The sequence below is a fragment of the Aotus nancymaae genome, unplaced genomic scaffold, assembly GCF_030222135.1.
Source record: "Aotus nancymaae isolate 86718 unplaced genomic scaffold, 86718_ANA_hifiasm-v0.15.2.pri h1tg000007l, whole genome shotgun sequence".
Taxonomy (NCBI): domain Eukaryota; kingdom Metazoa; phylum Chordata; class Mammalia; order Primates; family Aotidae; genus Aotus; species Aotus nancymaae.
In genome coordinates this window covers 62,521,573-62,538,582 of record NW_026988418.1, presented here as the reverse complement: position 1 = coordinate 62,538,582, position 17,010 = coordinate 62,521,573, and the positions used below count along the sequence as shown (strand labels likewise).

Below are 17,010 nucleotides of genomic sequence, written 5' to 3'. Positions count from 1 at the left end.
GGCCGGGCCAGGACAGGCCAGGTTGGGGACAGTGCCCTAGGAGGTGGTAAGGAAGACAAAGTGTACTTTCTTTCTTTCCAGGACCCCATGGACACGACTGCCTCCCCCAGGAGCGGGAGGGTGAAGGGGGCCTGTCCCTGCAAGTGGAGCCAGAGTGGAGGAATGAGCTCTGAAGACACAGCACCCAGCCTTCTCACACCAGCCAAGCCTTAACTGCCTGCCTGACCCTGAACCAGAACCCTGTCTCTGAACCAGAACCCAGCTGAGCTGCCCCTCCAAGGGACAGGAAGGCTGGGGGAGGGAGTTTACAACCCAAGCCATTCCACCCCCTCCCCTGCTGGGGAGAATGACACATCAAGCTGCTAACAATTGGGGGAAGGGGGAGGAAGAAAACTCTGAAAACAAAATCTTGTTCTATGCAAAAGCCTTGATAATGTCTCCTCTCCCTGGCCCCAGCTTCCTGAGCCCCCAGGCTGACCCAGTAGGGAAGGGTGGGACTGTCAGCCCTGCTCAGGGTCACACCCCCTCCCAACTGGAGAGGAACCCAGCCCCCACACCGAGGGGGAGGAAACCCAGTGGGAGGTGGCAGGGAAGCCACCCACAGGTTTCTAAGTTTAGCCCCTGCTACAGACCACTCCCCTCACCCGCCTCCTCGGCCCAGAGCCAGGCATGACCTCATCCTTTGCTCTAAGACTCCACCCTGCCGGCCACTGGCCTGCTTTGCAGACGGGGCCAGGCTGGCAAGCAACTTGGACATGAAAAGAGGTGGGACACCATGCACCCAGAGGGAAAGACAGGAAGTTGCCACACATGTTAGAGCCTGTGGCCTTTATTCATGCCCCCCTGACCAAATGCAGTCAGAGATGAGGCCCTAACCGAAAACAACTCCAGGGGCCTGGGACTCTTGGGTCCCCTACCGCAGACACTTTCCTGTGAGCCAGAAGTGTATAAAGTGCTGGTGTGTGACCATCCTTCGGGGAAGATTAAGGGGGGCACGAGCCCCAGGGGCCCTGAGGAAGGGCAACGCCCGGCTCCCCGAGCACTGGGAGGGAGGGCCCGCATCACCACCTTGGGGCTGGGAAACTTCAATGCAGTCCTGGGCAGGAGGGAACTGGGAAGGGAACCGTCAGCATGGAGCCTTCAGGAGGCTGGGGTTGTAGGGTGGTAATTTTTGTACCCCTGTGAAGGGAGGGGGCATGTAGGAGAGGCCTTGGGGATCTCAGAGAATAGGACAGCCCCTCCGGCGCTTGTTCTTGCGGACCTGGAGGCCAGCCCGAGTGGCCATCTCAAACACCTCCCGCACTCCCTCCTTGGTCTTGGCTGAGCACTCAAGGTAGCCAAAGGCACTGATCCGGTTCGCCATGTCTCGGCCTTCCTCAGACCGAACGGGCTCCTGAGAAGACAGATGATGAGGAGTCAAAGGAGCTGATGGCTAGAAGAACCTCTCCCACCTCACCCATAAGTGTAGCAGCTGGAACAAATGCCTCCTCCTCCAGCCCTGACCCAAAAAGCACCCAGGCCCCAGCTACCCTGGGCAGCTTCTGGGCCAGGGATTTAAAATCTCGTCTATTCCCTCTGCTCCCATCCAGCTCCGCCACAGTCCCCAGTTCTCCTGCCTGAATGAGCGCCTCCCACCTCCTGACTGACTGCTCTGCCTCCATCCTCGCTCTCCTCCAGTCAGAATTATTTTCCTAACAGTCAGACCTAACATCTCCCCAGTTTGAAACTTTGCAGTTCTTATCGTGACAGCTTTCTCTAATAAACTCTAGTCCTCTGGCTAGAGAGCCACTTACAGGTCCCTGAATAAGCCAGCTCTCTCATCCCTTCTTCCAGCCACTTATACAATGCCCACCCTCACTCCCACATCAGGGGCACTGTGATGGCACAGCCTGGGTACTCCAAGTGAAACATAAGCTGTCTCCCTGAGGGCTGATTTTCTTAATCATCTTAATAGTCCCAATTCTAAACAGAATGGACAATTAGCTGGAATAAATAAAAATGCCAAGTGACTTTGGACAAGTCACTTCATTCTCTGATACATCATCAGATACTGATGACACAACCGTACGGGTCCTCCCTCACCAGGAGAGATCACCATCTCCCCTAAGACACAGCAGTAGCTGGAGAGAAGCTCCCTTTGCCCGTCTGCAACCCCTCAGGAGGTGCCTTCCTCCCCAAGGGCTCCCGCTGGCAGCCACACCCACCTGCTTCATCTTGGCCAGCTCTCTTCTGGTGTGCTCATCTTGCCTCAGGTCCTTCTTATTCCCCACTAGGATGATAGGCACGTTGGGGCAGAAGTGCTTCACCTCTGGGGTCCACTTCTCAGGAATGTTTTCTGTGCAGACATGCCCCGACAGGTGTTGGTGCCTCCACTTAAGCTAGAAAGCTCCCCTGGGTGGGCGAGGGAGCTCATCTTCCCATAGCAGAGTATTAGAAGCCATTCAGCATGAGGTCCCTTTCACAGCTCAAAACCTCAACAATGCTATGCCCTCGGAGGGTCAGCTACCACAGTAAAGGAAAACAACTGGGCTTGAGGGCTCCCCTGCATCCCCGCCCCCACCTCTGAAGTTAACTGGAGACAGGCCAAGGCATGAGACCTCTGGCTGATTCCAAGGGTTCTCAGTCCCCTCCCGCAATCCCCTCACCCAGGCTGTCGGGGCTGTCGATGGAGAAGCACATGAGGATGACATCAGTGTCAGGGTAGGAGAGAGGCCGCAGTCGATCGTAGTCTTCCTGTCCTGCTGTGTCCCACAGAGCCAGCTCCACCTGACACACAGGGCCAGTGAGTAGCTGGCCTGAAGGCCCCAACCCTGCCACCCAAAGGTCCTCTGAAACCACTGTCCTTCAGGCTCACTGAACATCTTTATTGAGCACCTGCTATGTGCCAGGCATTGTATTCATCACTGTCCCACAACACAAATGAGGTCAGTTTGTTAAAGAAATCTAAGACACGTGCTGGACCCTTGAGTTGCCATTGTGAGGATCATTATTTTGGTTACTTCTCACAACAATCCTTTGAGGGAGGTCTTACCATCGTCCCCATTTTGCAGGTGGGGGAGCTTAAACCCAGAGGCAAAGGGACTCAGCCCAGGTTACAGAGCCAGTCAGTCTGTGGGAGAACCAGAAGTATATCCTGGTTTTTTAAGACTGCAGATTCAGTCCCTAACGTTTACTGGTTCCAGCAGGGAGAGTGAAGCAGGGACATGGGTAGGAGTGGGGAAGGACGTACTAGGTCATAAGTGACTGGGGGCGGGGTCTCAAGGCGGGGTGGGGTGGGGCTCTCTGCCTTCACCTGTTTGCCGTCCACTTCAATGTCCGCAATATAGTTCTCAAAGACAGTAGGGACGTAGACCTCTGGAAACTGATCCTTACTGAAGACGATGAGGAGGCAGGTCTTCCCACAGGCACCATCCCCAACGATCACCAGCTTCTTTCGGATTGCAGCCATAGTAGGGCTGCCAGACAAGAGGCATTGGGGATTTGAGGAAAAGCCATTAAGTCCAAAAACACTTCTCCAGGGCCCCCCCAAACCTCTCTGGAAACTGAGGCACCTAGCAAAGGGGCAGGGGGCTTGCTCAGGCATGTTCTCGCCAAGAACCAATTGTGGGGGCAACAGAGCTTAAAATTCCTAAACTCTGGGTCAGGGACAGGTCTCCCTCGATGGGTTAGGAAACAGCGGTGGGAGGTGGAGGATGACCCCACTCGGGAGCTGGAAAGCATGAGTTTCAATCTAATCCACTCACCAACCTGGGGACTCCAGGTACCCAGAGAGCTGCTCAGGGATGCGGGACACCCAGGGAGCGATCTTCTATCTACTTCACACATCAGGGTTTCGAGTCAGACTTCATTTGTTACCAGGATTTTGATGCATTTACCGTTTAATAATCTCTAAGGTCCAATCTAGAACAGACTGTCCCTCAGCACAAGTCATACCTGCCCAGTCACAAATGAGGAGTCCCTCTCTAAGACCACAGAGTAGCAGAACCAGCTACCAGGTGGTGAGGAGGTAAGGGAAGAATAGTTAAACAGCCCCTAGGTGCCAGGCACCCTGTCTGGCATTTTGGCGGAAATTATCTCCTTCGGTCCCTAGATGCCTGGAAGGTAGATGGTGCACTTTCCATTTTGACAAACTAGGAAACTAAGGCTCAGTGAGGTTAAGACACAGATTCAGAGCCATGGCTTATAAGCGGCAGGGATAGTACCCAAAGCAGGACTGTGTGACTCAAAGCAGGATGGTGTGACTCAAAACCGTGCCTCTTCAAAATGTCACCTCAGTGGTTACAAGGAGAGCAGAAGCAGGGAAACCTAGACAGAGGACAGCCAGCCGGCTTTCCTGGCCCACCCCGCCCGGTCCCCAGAGCCCCAAGTCATACAAAGGAGGCTCAGTCCCAGCAGGGCCCACAGCTCGAGTTTGGGCAGCCTGCCTTCCTCCCCCCTTTCCCCTGGGCCTGCCAGCAACACTGGGTCACTCAGCCCCTGGCAGGGGACAATGACCACACTGTAGGGAGCCACGCACCCACCACAGCACAGCGACTGAGAAGCATCCACCAGGGAATCACCTCCACCCACTCTGGAACAGCCCCTTCCTCCCTCAGTCCAGCTCACCCGCGGGCCCTGCCCACCCCTCCCTGTGACTCAGGGCAAGGAGTCAGCTCCCCGGGCTTCCATGTGTCCCCCACCCCTAGCACACACGGACGAGCATCTGCACAGTTCATCACACCTTTGAAGCTTCCCTCACTTCCTCCTTCCCTGGGGAGGAGAGCTGACCTGCAGCCGGCTGAAGTTCCCAGGCTGCAGGAAGAGAGGGCGGGCTCTGGAGCTGAGATGAAGTCAAGGCTGTTGGGAAGGGGGAGGGGGCTAGAGTCTGGGCTGGGAGGAGCCCCAAAAGAAGAGACAAATGAGGGCCAGCCCCAGGACCAACCAGGCAGGGAGCAGTTGAGAAAGCGCCGGTAACCTGATCTCTGCCCCAAACCTAGCTTTTTCTCTCAGTCCCACATCCTGTCAAACTGGGCTGAGCTCCTCTATGGCCGATACCCCACCACCACCTCACACTGCCCTTCAGGAAGAGAATACTCCAGCCCCAGGCCTGTTCCTTCAACAGTAGATCCTGGGTGGCCCTTCCCTTGCCTCCACACACATTCACAAAACTCGGATGTTGGTCAGTGGACATAAGGCAGAGAATTTACAGGAGTTCAAAGTACACAGCTGCACTCTTTCCACCACAATGAGATTCTCATTCTCATTCTCTCTCTCTCCCTGATTCCCCAGAAGACAGGCAAGAAGGCATTCACCCTGCCAGCAGATCGCCTCCAGAAATGGAAGCCATCCTCCAAAAAGAGGATTCCTTGGGAATTCTACCCAGATGACTGACGCTAGGATTTCTTCCAACTCCTCCACCCACTCCCATTAGTTCACCTTGCCCTGTTATGTAAGGATGCGCTGGGGTAGCCCCAGCCTGGGGTGGGCAGTGCTGATGGCGGGCCATCACTACTGGGGTGAAAGCCAGTCACAGGTATGAGTATGCCACAGCTGTCCCACCAACAGGGTAATTCAGATGGCACCAGACTGGTAGGAGGCACAGGACAGAAAGCTGGTGAAGGGCCCTGGAGCTTCCAGCTCAACTAGAACACTTTCCCTCCAGGCTATGGTTGGGCCAGAAGTGCAAGCGGCCCAGGCCAGGCCAGTACACTAGGCCCAAGGCCAAAATGGAACGGACAACTCCGTATGAGACGCAGCCCCAGAGGGACTGTCCCACTGACCCCTTAAGAGTGGCAACCGAATCCCACACAGGGCCTGGAATGGAGCCTGGAACTTCTGGGGCCTTCCCTAAGACAAGACAGTGTGGAGACACCAGACCTCTCTCCAATCACTCTCTTGAATTCCCAGAAGATCCGGTTGCCTTTGTCGACCCACCCCAAACCTAGGGAAGGAATAGTTCTGGAGATACCAGGAGATACCGCATTCTCAAAACTAGAGTGAGGGCGGGACTCAGCCTCGGGACCTCAGCCCCAAACCCCAGGATACACTTTCTTGGTTCGAGTATGGAAGAGGAGGAAGATTCTCATTCTCTCTCTCTCTCTCTCTCTCTCTCTCACACACACACACACACACACGAGTTGGATCCTTCCCATCTCCCTTATCCTCAACACAGGCGGGCTCCAGCCTGTGGAGGCGGCGTCTAGGGCGGCGTCCAGCCCCGGCCGAACGGTGGCAGGTCCCAGCGGTCACATCCCACCCCTATTCCCACCAAGCCTCCCTCCTGGCCTGGAGGAATTCCCACCCCATCCCACCCCAGGTCCTCTGCGGCCGCCCGCCCGGGGGCTGGAGCGTCTGAGCGGAGGCTCCCTCGCCCTGCACCCGGCGGGGCAGGTTCCGGGAAGCCGGGAGGAGAGGAGAAGGGACTCCGACTCGGGCCTCTGGAGGCCAGAGTCCCTGCGGGCAAGTCCGCGGCCCCCACCGCAGCCCGGGGAGGGGCCGACCCGGACGCCAACTCCGCGCGGAGGGAACCGGGTCCACGCCCGGGCCGAAGCCCCCTCCCCGCCAGTGCCCCGATCTCCGGGTGAGCGAGAAAGGGAAAGTGCTCTCTCGGGGACGAGTTCCCAGGGCGCCCCGCCGCCCGCAGCCCCGGCCCAAGGTACCTTCCGCTGCGCCGCCTCCAGCTGCGCGGCCGGTGCCGGAGGCTCGGACTGACCCCGGGGCCCCGCCCCGCCCTCCTCCAGCGCCGCGGCGGGGAGGGCGGTTCCGGCAGAGGGAGGGTCGGCCGGGGACGGCCCTTGGCTCGGCCCGCCCCAGCCCCGCGCAGGGCCGCTGGGGCTCGTCCCCTCCGCGGGCTGGGGGCGTCTACCCTGCTAGGTCTGGGAGAGCCACGGGAAGGTTCCCGGACTGCGGAGGAGCCGGGCGAGCGGGGCGAGCAGGACCCGGGTGGACTCAGCCTCTGCCCGGCCTTCCAGCCCCTAGGGGAGGACCGGCGTCGGGAAAGTTGAGAGACGCTCGGGGTGGGGTCAGGAGGGCCGCTGCTGCCCTCCTGTGGCCGAGCGGCCACCCGCTCCTTCCCGCACCTGGGACCTCGCGGGAGGCGGGGCTGGGAAAGGGCAGCCTCGGGACGCCCCAGGGGCCCGCGCGGTTGTGGGGGCTGGCGGGGGCGATGTCCACCCTCTTGCTCCCAGAATCGTTGCAGAGTAAGTGCAGCTCAACGTGATCCCCCAAACTTGAAGACCTTTCCGAGCCGTTCAGACCCAGACCACCGTTCCTCCTCACAATTCCCTTTCTTCCCCGGGCCTGGAATTTCCAGGAGTCGAATTCCTACCTACTCCTCAAAGGGTGCTCCTAGAAATGCTTCCGGATCCCAGGTGGGAATTCTGTTCCCACTCCTAGATCTGACTTGGCGCATCGGATATTTACCTACACGCGTATCTCCTTTCCCTGTAAGGGAGCTGAGGAGGTGGGAATAGAATGAGCACGTCCACCAACATTTTATTGGCTTGTGCTTGGGACACTACACAGCTCAACCCTTTCAATATTCATCACAGATCTTTGGGGTAAGTATACCCATCCCCTTTTGCCTGTAGGGAAGTTGAGGCTCAGAGAAATCAAGCGGCTTACACAAATGTTTTTGACTTGTGACAGCAACAATTCATACAGCCGAGCCTGTCTGGCTCCAAACTGGTGGTCTAGCTCTGCTACTTCCCAGGCTCCTCCAGCCCGTCCCTTCCCCTGTTGTCTAGCACAGTGAGTGGCACATAATAGGTTGTCAACAAGTATTTGATGAATGAATGAATGTTAGGAGTCATACAGACTTTAAATATCTGAAGTACAATGCAGACATTTGACAAATGTGAAAACTGAGGTCCACAGCAGTTTGATCCTTCTTAACTGGCTCGATAATTTCTTGAGGGTGAACTGAGAGCTATGTTCCAAAGATCAATTTCTGCCTTCAAACAACTTAGAGTCTAAATGAGAAATACAGACCATTTCAAGATAGCTAACATTTATTGAATCCGTATAACATGGACCTGGGTCCACATACATTACAACAATCCCATGAGGTAGCCGCCTCCATTTTACTGAGAAGCAAATTGAGGTTCACAGAGGTTACAGAGCTAGTGTTGGGTCTGACACCATAACCCAAACAGCTGAACTCTAGAATCCCTGTTCTTAATTGTTACTCCCAACTGACTCCTAATGTAGACAGTTATAATACAGGAGGTCACTGCTGTATTGGGGGCACGTGTGGGCTGTGGGATACCCAGTCCTGAACAACAGTGAAGTTTTCAAGATAAGGTGATGTGTAGATTTTTTTATTTTTTATTTTTCTAAGACAAGGTCTCTGTTGCCCAAGGGTGCAGTGGCAAGATCTCGGCTCACTGTAGCCTCAACTTTCCAGGCTCAAGTGATTCACCTACCTCAGCTTCCGCCACACTTAATTTTTGCATTTTTTTGTATACCTGGGGTCTTGCTATATTGTCCAGGCTAGTGAGGGGCCTTTTCTAATTAACTTATTTTGCTCATCTTTATTTTTGCTTCCCTTTGCTTACTTTGGGTTTAATTTGCTGTTCTTTTTCTGGCCTCTTAAGGTGGAAACACAGATCACCGATTTGAGATCTTTATTCCTTTCTACTACAAGCAATACTCTTAATTTCCTCGGATGCTCAGCTGCTTCCCAGAGACACTCACCACTACACCACCTATTTTTTTATTTCTTTGTAGAGATGGGGTCTTGCTATTGCCCAGGCTGGTCTTGAACTCCTAGGCTTAAGCAATCCTCCCACCTCTGCCTCCCAAAGTGTTGGGATTACTTACAGGTGTAAGCCACCATGCGAGGCAGTAGATTTTGAGTAAGTTGGAGCTACTAAAAGCCCACAGTTATGCGAACCCCAGGAAGTTCGTGGTGGTGGTGAAAAATGAGGCTGGAGAAGGAAGCAGTGGCTGGATCATGAAGGTCCTTATATGCCTTGCACAGGAGTTGAGTGTTGATTTTGTTCTAGGTGCAATAAGGAGCCACTAAATTTAGGAGGCTGATATAGTAAACGTGGTGGTGACTGGAGGTAGGGAGAGGTGGAGATAAGTAGAAATATATTTTTAAAGGTCTATAGTCAACAATACTTAGTGATCAATTACCTTGATGGGAAAGAAAGGAAAGCTAAGGGTGACCAACTCCAAGATTTCTAACTGGAGCAGCAGAGCTGGTGCCCACTGAGAGGATACACCAAAAGGAAAATGTTTTTGTTTTTTTTGAGATGGAGTTTCACTCTTGTTGCCCAGGCTGTAGTACAGTGGTGTGATCTCGGCTCACCGCAATCTCCGCCTCCCAGGTTCTTTCGATTCTACTGCCTCAGCCTCCTGAGTAGCTAGGATTACAGGCACCTGCCACCACAGCCAGCTAATTTAGTATTTTTAGTAGAGATGGGGTTTCTCCATGTTGGTGAGGCTGGTCTCGAACTCCCAACCTCAGGTGATCCGCTGGCCTTGGCCTCCCAAAGTGCTGGGATTACAGGTGTGAGCCAGCACGCCTGGCTGAGAAGCAACATGTTATGGGGGGCAGGGGTGAGTTTAGTTTGAGGTATGTTGAATTGAAGTGCCAACAGGCTGTCCAGGAGACGTTCGGGAGATGACTGGAATGTGTATTACAGCACAGGAGGGTCTGGGCAGATGAGTGAAGCCACAGAAGTGGACGACGACACTCATAGCAAATGCATGGAGTGGAAAGAGTGGAGGGTGGGATAAAGACCATGGGGATACCACATTTTTCTGGCTGTTCTGGTGCTCTTTCCACCACCCCACAGAGCTCTTATCTTTTAGTTTCTAGTCAAAGCAAATAAAGACACACACCTTTATCCATCTGGTTTATTTGCCAATAGCTGTAATTTTGGATATAGCGGACATCCCTTCTTCAGTTAAATTCCCACTAAAGAAGGGTCAGGAAGACAACTTCCAACTTTGGGAGAGGAGTGTGGAGAGGCTGGGGTGGTGGGAGGGGCGGTGCTCAGCCCTCAGGAGTAACTGCCTGGCCCTCCCAGGGGGATGATGGGATGGTGGTGGGAGGGGTGGTGTTCAGCCCTCAGGAGTAACTGCCTGGCCCTCCCAGGGGGATGACGGGATGGTGGTGGGAGGGGTGGTGTTCAGCCCTCAGGAGTAACTGCCTGGCCTTCCCGGGGGATGACAGGATGGTGGTGGGAGGGGTGGTGCTCAGCCCTCAGGAGTAACTGCCTGGCCCTCCCAGGGGGATGACGAAGACAGAGATGTCATCCCCGGAACCCAGCTTGTTGTTGGGGAGACGCCAGCCACGGTCCCGGGGGGTGCCCCGGGCCCCCAGGACCAGAGCTTGGGCCAGAGCTGTATACCTGCCAGAAGCACACATGCACATTCATGTACCAACATGTATGTGGGAAGACAGATACACAGGCCCACATGTGGGTCCCAAGCATTGCTTCCCTTGACCCTTCCTTCACCAATGCCATCCCCTTACCACCATGCCATGCAGCCCCTACCTGCTGTGGTCATTGGGCTCATAGGCCGACAGCACCCTGTCCACAGTGGCGGCTACTTCACAGTCAGTGGTGACATCCCACAGGCCATCTGTTCCCAGGACCAGCACATCATCCGGGCAGTGCTCATATTGTGTTAGGTCGTACACTCGTACCTGGTGGGGGAAAAGGGCACAGAGGATGGAGGTGTGGGGTTTGCTGGACAGGAGCTTAGGAATAAAGGGACTGCAGACAAAAGCCAGCCTGAGACCCCCAGAGGAGGCAAAGTGTGATTTAAGGGGGCCCCAGTATGGCTCACCTCAGGGAAGCAGGAGAGAAAGGGCTTGATGGGCAGGGTGGAACTGCAGACCTTAAGGTTGTGGTCTCCCAAGCCTCGGGTCACCCCAATGGTGGCCATCACCCGAGCCTGAAAGAAATGAGGAGGGAGTGCTGCTATAGTCCTCTGCCAGATTCTCTGAAACCAGAGATCCCTTCCACCCCTACCCTCAGGTAGAACCTCCACCTCCCTAGACAAGTTGTGATGGGTCCTCCTGCCCTCTCTCACCTCTACCATGGAGTTTACCTTTTTGCCCTCCCCACAGACCAGAGGAAACCTGAGATCCTCCAGCTCGATCTTTTTGTAGGCCCTGGGGAGGGGGGAGTAGAGGAGGCATCACCCAGGCATCAAAGCCCCTCTCCCCGCGGAGCTGCACACCCTCACACAAACCCCTTAGAAGGGCCACATCCTCCCAAGTCCCAGCCTGGCCCAGCCTCCCACTTCCACCTTGCTGCTGGTGAGGGACTGGTTGTGTTGCCATGGGAATGGGCCCCAGCTATGAGGGAAGCGTTACCAGCCGGTCATGTTCTGGTCCCGATACAGCATCCTCTGCCCCAGCTCCTTGGGCAGAACTCTTCGGGGGAACTCAAGGTGAGTGAATTCACTGCCTAGCAGCTCTGGTTTCAGGAAGCCCTGGAGTTGGGGTTGGTCAGAACAGAGGGCCAGGGGCATTACGCTCATAGCACACACGCTAGTATGTAGATGATGTTAACTACAGCAGACCCTTAAATAGAGTTTACCGTGTGCCACTCGTCATTCTAATATTAGCATATACTAACTTATTTCTCACAACAGCCTTTAAGGCAGGAACTACTAATGCACAGAGAGGTTAAGGGAGGGAATTGCTGAGGTCACACAATTAGCAGAGCACTCAAACCAGGAGGCATCCCGGGCTTCCAGCTCTACAACCATGCATTTAGGCACTAAGCCCTATGCTGCCTTTCAGGGGCCTTTGCCGTTCCCTTCCTCCACCTCCGTCTCTACTTCTTGCCTCAGCTGGGGCCACAGAGGGAGCACTGGACCAGCCCTGCACTGCAGCCTCCCTGCTGCAGCCCCGCACCAGCTCAACCCAGCACTCCACAGTCCACACAGCGGCCTTCCCAGTAAACTCCCAGGAAGGTGCTTTCTGTGCCTGTGGTGGGGGTGTGAGAGTTCTCAGGGCCATGGGGTGCAGGGACGCACAAGGCCCAACAAAGAAGCGGGGTAGGGAGTTTGGTTCCTACTTACTAGCAGCTGAAGACGCTGGCGCTCAGTCTCTGGGGTAAACTCCCGGGACATTGGAATGATTTCACCATTCCGGACAATGATGGCCCTGCCCAAAGAAAGAAAAGGAATTGGGGCTTGGTTCTCTTCAGACCCCCTCATGAAAAATTCCAGAAAAACTAGGCTCTCTCCATAATGACCTTTCGGATTCCTTACCCAGACCCCCTATCTGCCCCCGCCATGGATATTTCAGGCCACTCCCTATGTCTGTCACCCCTCCTGACTCCCTTCAATCTTGATTTTTAACCCCTTCCACCTCCCCCCTTGTATTCCCCCATCCCAGAGAGTAAGGCCCTCTGTCACGACTCTTAAGAGTCCCCTACCCCATACCTGCTATCACCTGCGTTGGCCACGTACACCTTGCCTAGCAGGTAGACCACAACCAGTGCACAGCAGCCCCCCTCCACTTGGTGGCCACGCCGCTCCCGGGCCATCTGCTCATCCTGCCATATACGGAAGGGTAGAAGGAGAGGTTCCAGGCACACAGTCACCCTCCCCCTGTCCCCTCCATCTGCAGAAATCAACTGGCCCAGTCAGGCTACACTGGAAGACAGGAGGGAAGACTGGGATAACCAAGCTCTGCTCAGGCTCTCAGAGGCATTGTGGGTTCTCAGGGTGACGCTCTCAGGCCACCTGGCTTCCACACAGAGTTGGCCAGAGTGGTTGCCTAGCAGGCCCGTGGCCCAGGTCACCCACTCACCATGAGCTGGAAGGCATTCTCAATGGCCCCCACTACTAGGCTCTCGTGGGTCACTTCCTTCTGTGAAGACCAGCAGGACTGAGGACCAAGCAAGTGAGAGGGATCGGTGGAAACTGGGGTCCCCGGGGTGGACGAGAGGCAGAGGGGTGGTGGCGAAGGGTCCTGAAGTATCTCTACCAGGTCCTTTAGCTGCTCTCGGATATGGCGATGCAGGAGCCGTGAGGCCATTTCAGCAGCTCCGCCCCCTGCGTGCCCATCAAACAGGCCCCAGTAGTAGAAGCAGAGTCCCTGGTGGAGAAAAAGTTGGAGGTGAGTTGTGTGTGTGTGTGTGTGTGTGTGTGTGTGTGTGTGTGTGTGTATGATGCAAGGAGAAGAAGAACAAGACTCTAAGCATCCATACAAACATCTGAGAGGAGGTCAGTGTTTGCTGTTGAAAGCAAATTAGGCTTATTCACTTATTCACATAAGGCTTCCTATGTGTCAAGAGAAAGGAAAGCCTCAAAAAAGCCAAACTCGGAGGATAAAAGATGCAAAATTCAACACTGGCAATTAATTAAATCATCCATAAATATGTGAGCCTCTACATTTTAGGTGGGAAAGTAACATTCACGGTTACGTGGTAGACTCTAACTGATAAATGCCAGGTAAAGGTTCTGTGCCGAAGGTAGAAAGCTAGTGAGTTAGGCAGGTCTTCCACATAGCTCAGACTTAAACCCAGAGGACTGAGTCCCTGGGGAGAGGTGTCACTGTGTCTCTGGAGTCTGGGAAAGGGGATGGGGGCTTACCTGGCCTCGGCTGGGCTCCCTGGGTGCTCCTGCAACACTCCTCCTACCTTCCACATACACCACTTCACAGCAAGCCTGGTCCTCATTGTGCCGACTCTTGCCAGCATTGATGACCCTGCCAGGCCAGAATGACCACATCAGGTCGGACACCAGACCAGGTCCTGGAATAACCCCCATCTTAGACACACACCATCTCCTGTGCCTGCTGGCTAAGCTGAGAAAGGTCACAGCCACCTGGGATCCAGGCCAGAGGGAGGAGAAGGGAGGGCTGGCAAGGTGCAAGGAGTACTGTCTGGGTGGCCAGTCCTACCACCTCACAGAAAGGCCAGCAGGAGCTTCTGGCCAACCGCTATGTCTCCTGCCTGCCTCACTTCCCCCATCCCTGGCAAAAAAAAGAAAAAGAAAAAGCATTCCTAGTGGTGCTTCTGGGGGAGGGGCTAGATGGTAGCAGAAGTCTTATTTCCCTGCTATCTAGACCCTACATCCCACCCTTCACCACTATCAACTCTCCCAGTGCCTTGTCCCCAGCACCTCATCCTCATGGGCACACCCACCCTTATCTTAAAACCATCCAGCCAAAGTTTCTGCTGCCTGGACAATGAGGAAGTTCTCCAGCCCAGATCGAGAAAGAGGAATTGAAACAGAGTAGAAGTGGAAGCCCACCTGGACTGAGCAGCAGCCACTTACCCACAAGCTGCTCCCACACAGGAGGCTAAGGGAGGTGGTGGTGGGTCCATGGGCCACCAGCCACCTTCCTCAGCGACCTCAGTGCCCCCATCTCCCTCGGTGCTCTGCGTTCCCGGCAGATGCATTAAAAATACACACAGCCCCGGGGCCAGCGGGCCGCTCCGGCCAGGGGGTCTGCTTCTTTGTCAGGCCAGCACGAGTTGGCCGGCTGAGGGGCATCCAGAGGGGACCCTTCTCTACCCTGGCGTCCCCCTCCCTCGCCCCTGGGGAAGCTGGCGGCCTCCTGGTGTCGCGGGCTATTTCTGGGTGTGGAGGGGGAGGGGAACTACGGTAAGAGGGACAGGGAACTGGGGCGCTGGAGCCGGGAAGCCGGTAAGCGAGTCTTCCCAACCGCTATGTCCCCTATTAAAAAGAACCCTGCTCCTTCGTGAAACCCCTTCTCCCTTAGCCTTTAAGCTACTGGGCCGCGACTGGGAACTGGCCAACTCATCTTTCGCGAGGCCCTCCGCCCTCCGGGCTCTGGGGGAGAACGGGGTCCCGAGGCGGCGTGGGCGAGGACAGTCAATAAGCGGGAAGGACCTGAAGAAGGTGACATAGGCTGCGCCCGACTGGAAAGTGGGCTGGGAGGGCGTGCGGCCCGAAGCCCAGAGGATAGCAAAGGTCCTGGGAAAAGGGAGCTCCTAGCCCGAACGCGGCGTGGGGAACGCATCCTGGCGCCGGGGATGCAGAGCTGGGGAGGGGGGTGGGAACCCCATCCTGGTTTCGGTGCCCCAGGGGCGCTCACTCGGCGTAGCCCGTGCTCCAGGGCAGGCGGCGGCCCGTGTCAGGGGGGCTTTGCACAGCCCGGCCCGCGTGGTCATCGGCGCGTCGCAGCCCCCCGGGGCTCAGCTGCAGAAAGGTCGGTCTGGAGAAGCTCGCTCGAGCCTCAACAGCCTTCGCGGGCGCCGCGCTCCCGCTCCCGCTCCCAGCCTTCCCGGGAGGGCTCCTGGGCGCTTCTGGAGCGGCAGCAGGCGGCGCCGAGGCGGTGTTGGGCAGGTCCGGGGATTTGGGGCGCGGAGGCGGAGCGCCCCCGGAGCTCACCAGGTGCGCCACGGCCGAGCGCACCCGGTTTAGCATGCTGCCTCCCTGCCCCGCCCTCGGCCGCGGCCCCGCCCCCAGGGCTCGGGGTGGGCGGTGCTCGCGCCAGATGGCTCTTCCCTGCTATTGGCTCCCGGCCAGCGGGGCAGGTCCCAGGCAAAACTTGCCCTTCCTCGGGGCCACCGCAGGAACCGGCCGCCGGGCCCCCGGCCTCTGCCCCGCCCCATTCCGGCTTGGTCCCGCCTCCGTTTCTTAGGGGTAGGGTCTGTTGTTGTGGCAAGGGGGAGGAGAGAAGGAAACCTTATTTCGCTCGTGCGCTAGATTAGACTTCAGCTAGAACGTCTCCATTGTGACGGGGGTTGGGGACAGGGAAGTGCGGTCTCTTTGCTCTCGGTTCGGTGTGACCAGCCTGCCCAGAGAGCCATGGAGCTGATGACCTCAGAGGAAAACGGGCGCTTCGGAGCCGCTGGAGGTGAAGCGTACGCTGGGGCTGCTGGAGCAAGAGCGAGCGCGGGCATACTGGTACCGGGTGGTGGTCTGGGGGTAACGACGCAGACTGCAGTCGACCACCCGGAAGCAGGAGCCGGGGTAGATTCCTGGGCTCCTGATGCGCCGTTGCCCATGAAGACCACCTCTAGATCTGGGAAAGCGGTTGCCACTCCCACCCTCCTTTCTCTCTCAGAACCCAGGTCTTTCCCATAATGTAGACCTTCCCTGACCACAGCAGGACTAATTATTAATACTTAGGATAATAACAACATAATAAATACTATGTTTTGAAGACTTACTGCATCCTGGGCCCTTTACAAAGCACGTTCCACACATCATTAGGTTATTTATACTGCACACCAACCTTTATGGAATAAAGGTGGGTTTTATTCTATCAGTGTCACGGATGAGGCAGGACGGGACACTTCTTGTCATTTTACTGTGATTTTCCCCAAGAGGTCATATAGCCAGTGAGAGATTCACACCTATGTCGTCAAATCTGTTCTTTCTTATTTCTCTGGATCAGGAAGAAGGGTTAGAAAGGAGATCAATGGAGAGAGAGGAGTGGAGGTTCCTCCCCTCCCATCCTTCTCTTAGGGCCAGGGCTGACAGCAGTCCGGGAATGCCGAGCAAGTTCTATGTCTACCGCCAGGGGGAGACAGAGGCCAGGCTAAGCCCTTGCTTAGGACGACTTAAAAGCCCACTCGCTGGAAGACCAGGACCGAGCCCAGCCCCTGGTTGGCTGCCTGTTCTTTCTAACTTCTCCCCTCTGAGGGAGCGTAGTACTGACCTGACGCCACAAGAGCTCTGTCTCTAAACCTCCTATCGGAGAGTTGATCGCTAGGAATCCACAGGCACCACCCACTCACCCACACATCTCAAATGGGGACAAGGCTGTTGTGGCCCTTATGCAAGTTGGAGGTAGCCAGCAGGAACTACCGCACCCAGCTCACGGCTGGAACTTTTCTGGGCTCTGTCGGCCAGGTGCTTCCTGACCACATCCCACTCTGTTCCCCAGACTGAACTGTGTGTGGCCAGAAGGGATGACTTTCTTGGCAGCTTCCAAATAAAAATCCCACAATGGTCATTCAGGTTAGTAGACTTACTATGCCTGCTATGTTATGTCCGAGCTTTGGGCAGAGAAAGCCAGAAAAAATTCTCCTGCCTCAACCTCCCTAGTATCTGGGATTACAGGCATATGCCACCATA

At 55.9% G+C, this 17,010-nt stretch overlaps 3 protein-coding genes across 11 annotated transcripts in view; 1 reads left to right on the top strand and 2 right to left on the bottom strand.

Moving 5' to 3' along the window:
• The window catches only part of MOV10 (Mov10 RNA helicase), a 29,311-nt gene extending 28,112 nt beyond the window's left edge, over nt 1-1,199 (top strand). For 6 of the 7 annotated variants that reach the window (XM_012466589.2, XM_012466587.2, XM_012466588.2 and 3 more), the window contains one exon: nt 82-1,199. In XM_012466589.2, coding sequence (XP_012322012.2) covers nt 82-173 — 92 coding nt within the window. In that variant the 3' untranslated portion in view covers nt 174-1,199. The remainder of the gene's footprint in view (nt 1-81) is intronic. The other variant, XM_064372703.1, reaches the window with a different exon arrangement.
• RHOC (ras homolog family member C) lies at nt 814-6,955 on the bottom strand. Of its 3 annotated transcripts, none has more exons than XM_012466597.2 (5): nt 6,639-6,955; nt 3,293-3,455; nt 2,646-2,766; nt 2,205-2,335; nt 814-1,393 (listed from the first exon to the last, which is right to left on the bottom strand). In XM_012466597.2, exons 2-5 carry the CDS (start codon nt 3,446-3,448, stop codon nt 1,220-1,222), a joined length of 582 nt encoding a protein of 193 aa, XP_012322020.1. In that variant the 5' UTR covers nt 3,449-3,455; nt 6,639-6,955; the 3' UTR covers nt 814-1,219. The 3 variants fall into 3 exon arrangements, with proteins under 3 accessions (XP_012322020.1, XP_012322019.1, XP_012322021.1); XM_012466596.3 differs by lacking the exon at nt 6,639-6,955 and adding an exon at nt 4,768-5,416; XM_012466598.2 differs by lacking the exon at nt 6,639-6,955 and adding an exon at nt 3,744-4,265.
• Nucleotides 6,956-9,415: 2,460 nt separating this feature from the next.
• Nucleotides 9,416-15,351, bottom strand: PPM1J (protein phosphatase, Mg2+/Mn2+ dependent 1J). The gene is made up of 10 exons (XM_021672721.2): nt 15,020-15,351; nt 13,549-13,663; nt 12,764-13,051; nt 12,394-12,506; nt 12,028-12,112; nt 11,315-11,433; nt 11,047-11,110; nt 10,783-10,890; nt 10,488-10,639; nt 9,416-10,340 (listed from the first exon to the last, which is right to left on the bottom strand). The coding sequence occupies exons 1-10, from the start codon at nt 15,349-15,351 to the stop codon at nt 10,193-10,195; spliced, it is 1,524 nt and encodes a 507-aa protein (XP_021528396.1). The 3' UTR covers nt 9,416-10,192.
• Between the last annotated feature and the right edge of the window lie 1,659 nt (nt 15,352-17,010).

Coding starts and splice junctions, on each gene's coding strand:
- RHOC (XM_012466597.2), bottom strand. CDS start 3,448: ATGGCTGCAATCCGAAAGAAGCTGGTGATCGTTGGGGATGGTGCCTGT. Junction 2,767..3,292: donor TTGAAGTGGACGGCAAACAG/GTGAAGGCAGAG, acceptor CCTGTGTGTCAG/GTGGAGCTGGCTCTGTGGGA. Junction 1,394..2,204: donor AGCTGGCCAAGATGAAGCAG/GTGGGTGTGGCT, acceptor CTGTCTTCTCAG/GAGCCCGTTCGGTCTGAGGA.
- PPM1J (XM_021672721.2), bottom strand. CDS start 15,351: ATGCTAAACCGGGTGCGCTCGGCCGTGGCGCACCTGGTGAGCTCCGGG. Junction 12,507..12,763: donor AGAATGCCTTCCAGCTCATG/GTGAGTGGGTGA, acceptor CGTATATGGCAG/GATGAGCAGATGGCCCGGGA. Junction 11,434..12,027: donor GCCAGCGTCTTCAGCTGCTA/GTAAGTAGGAAC, acceptor CCCCAACTCCAG/GGCTTCCTGAAACCAGAGCT.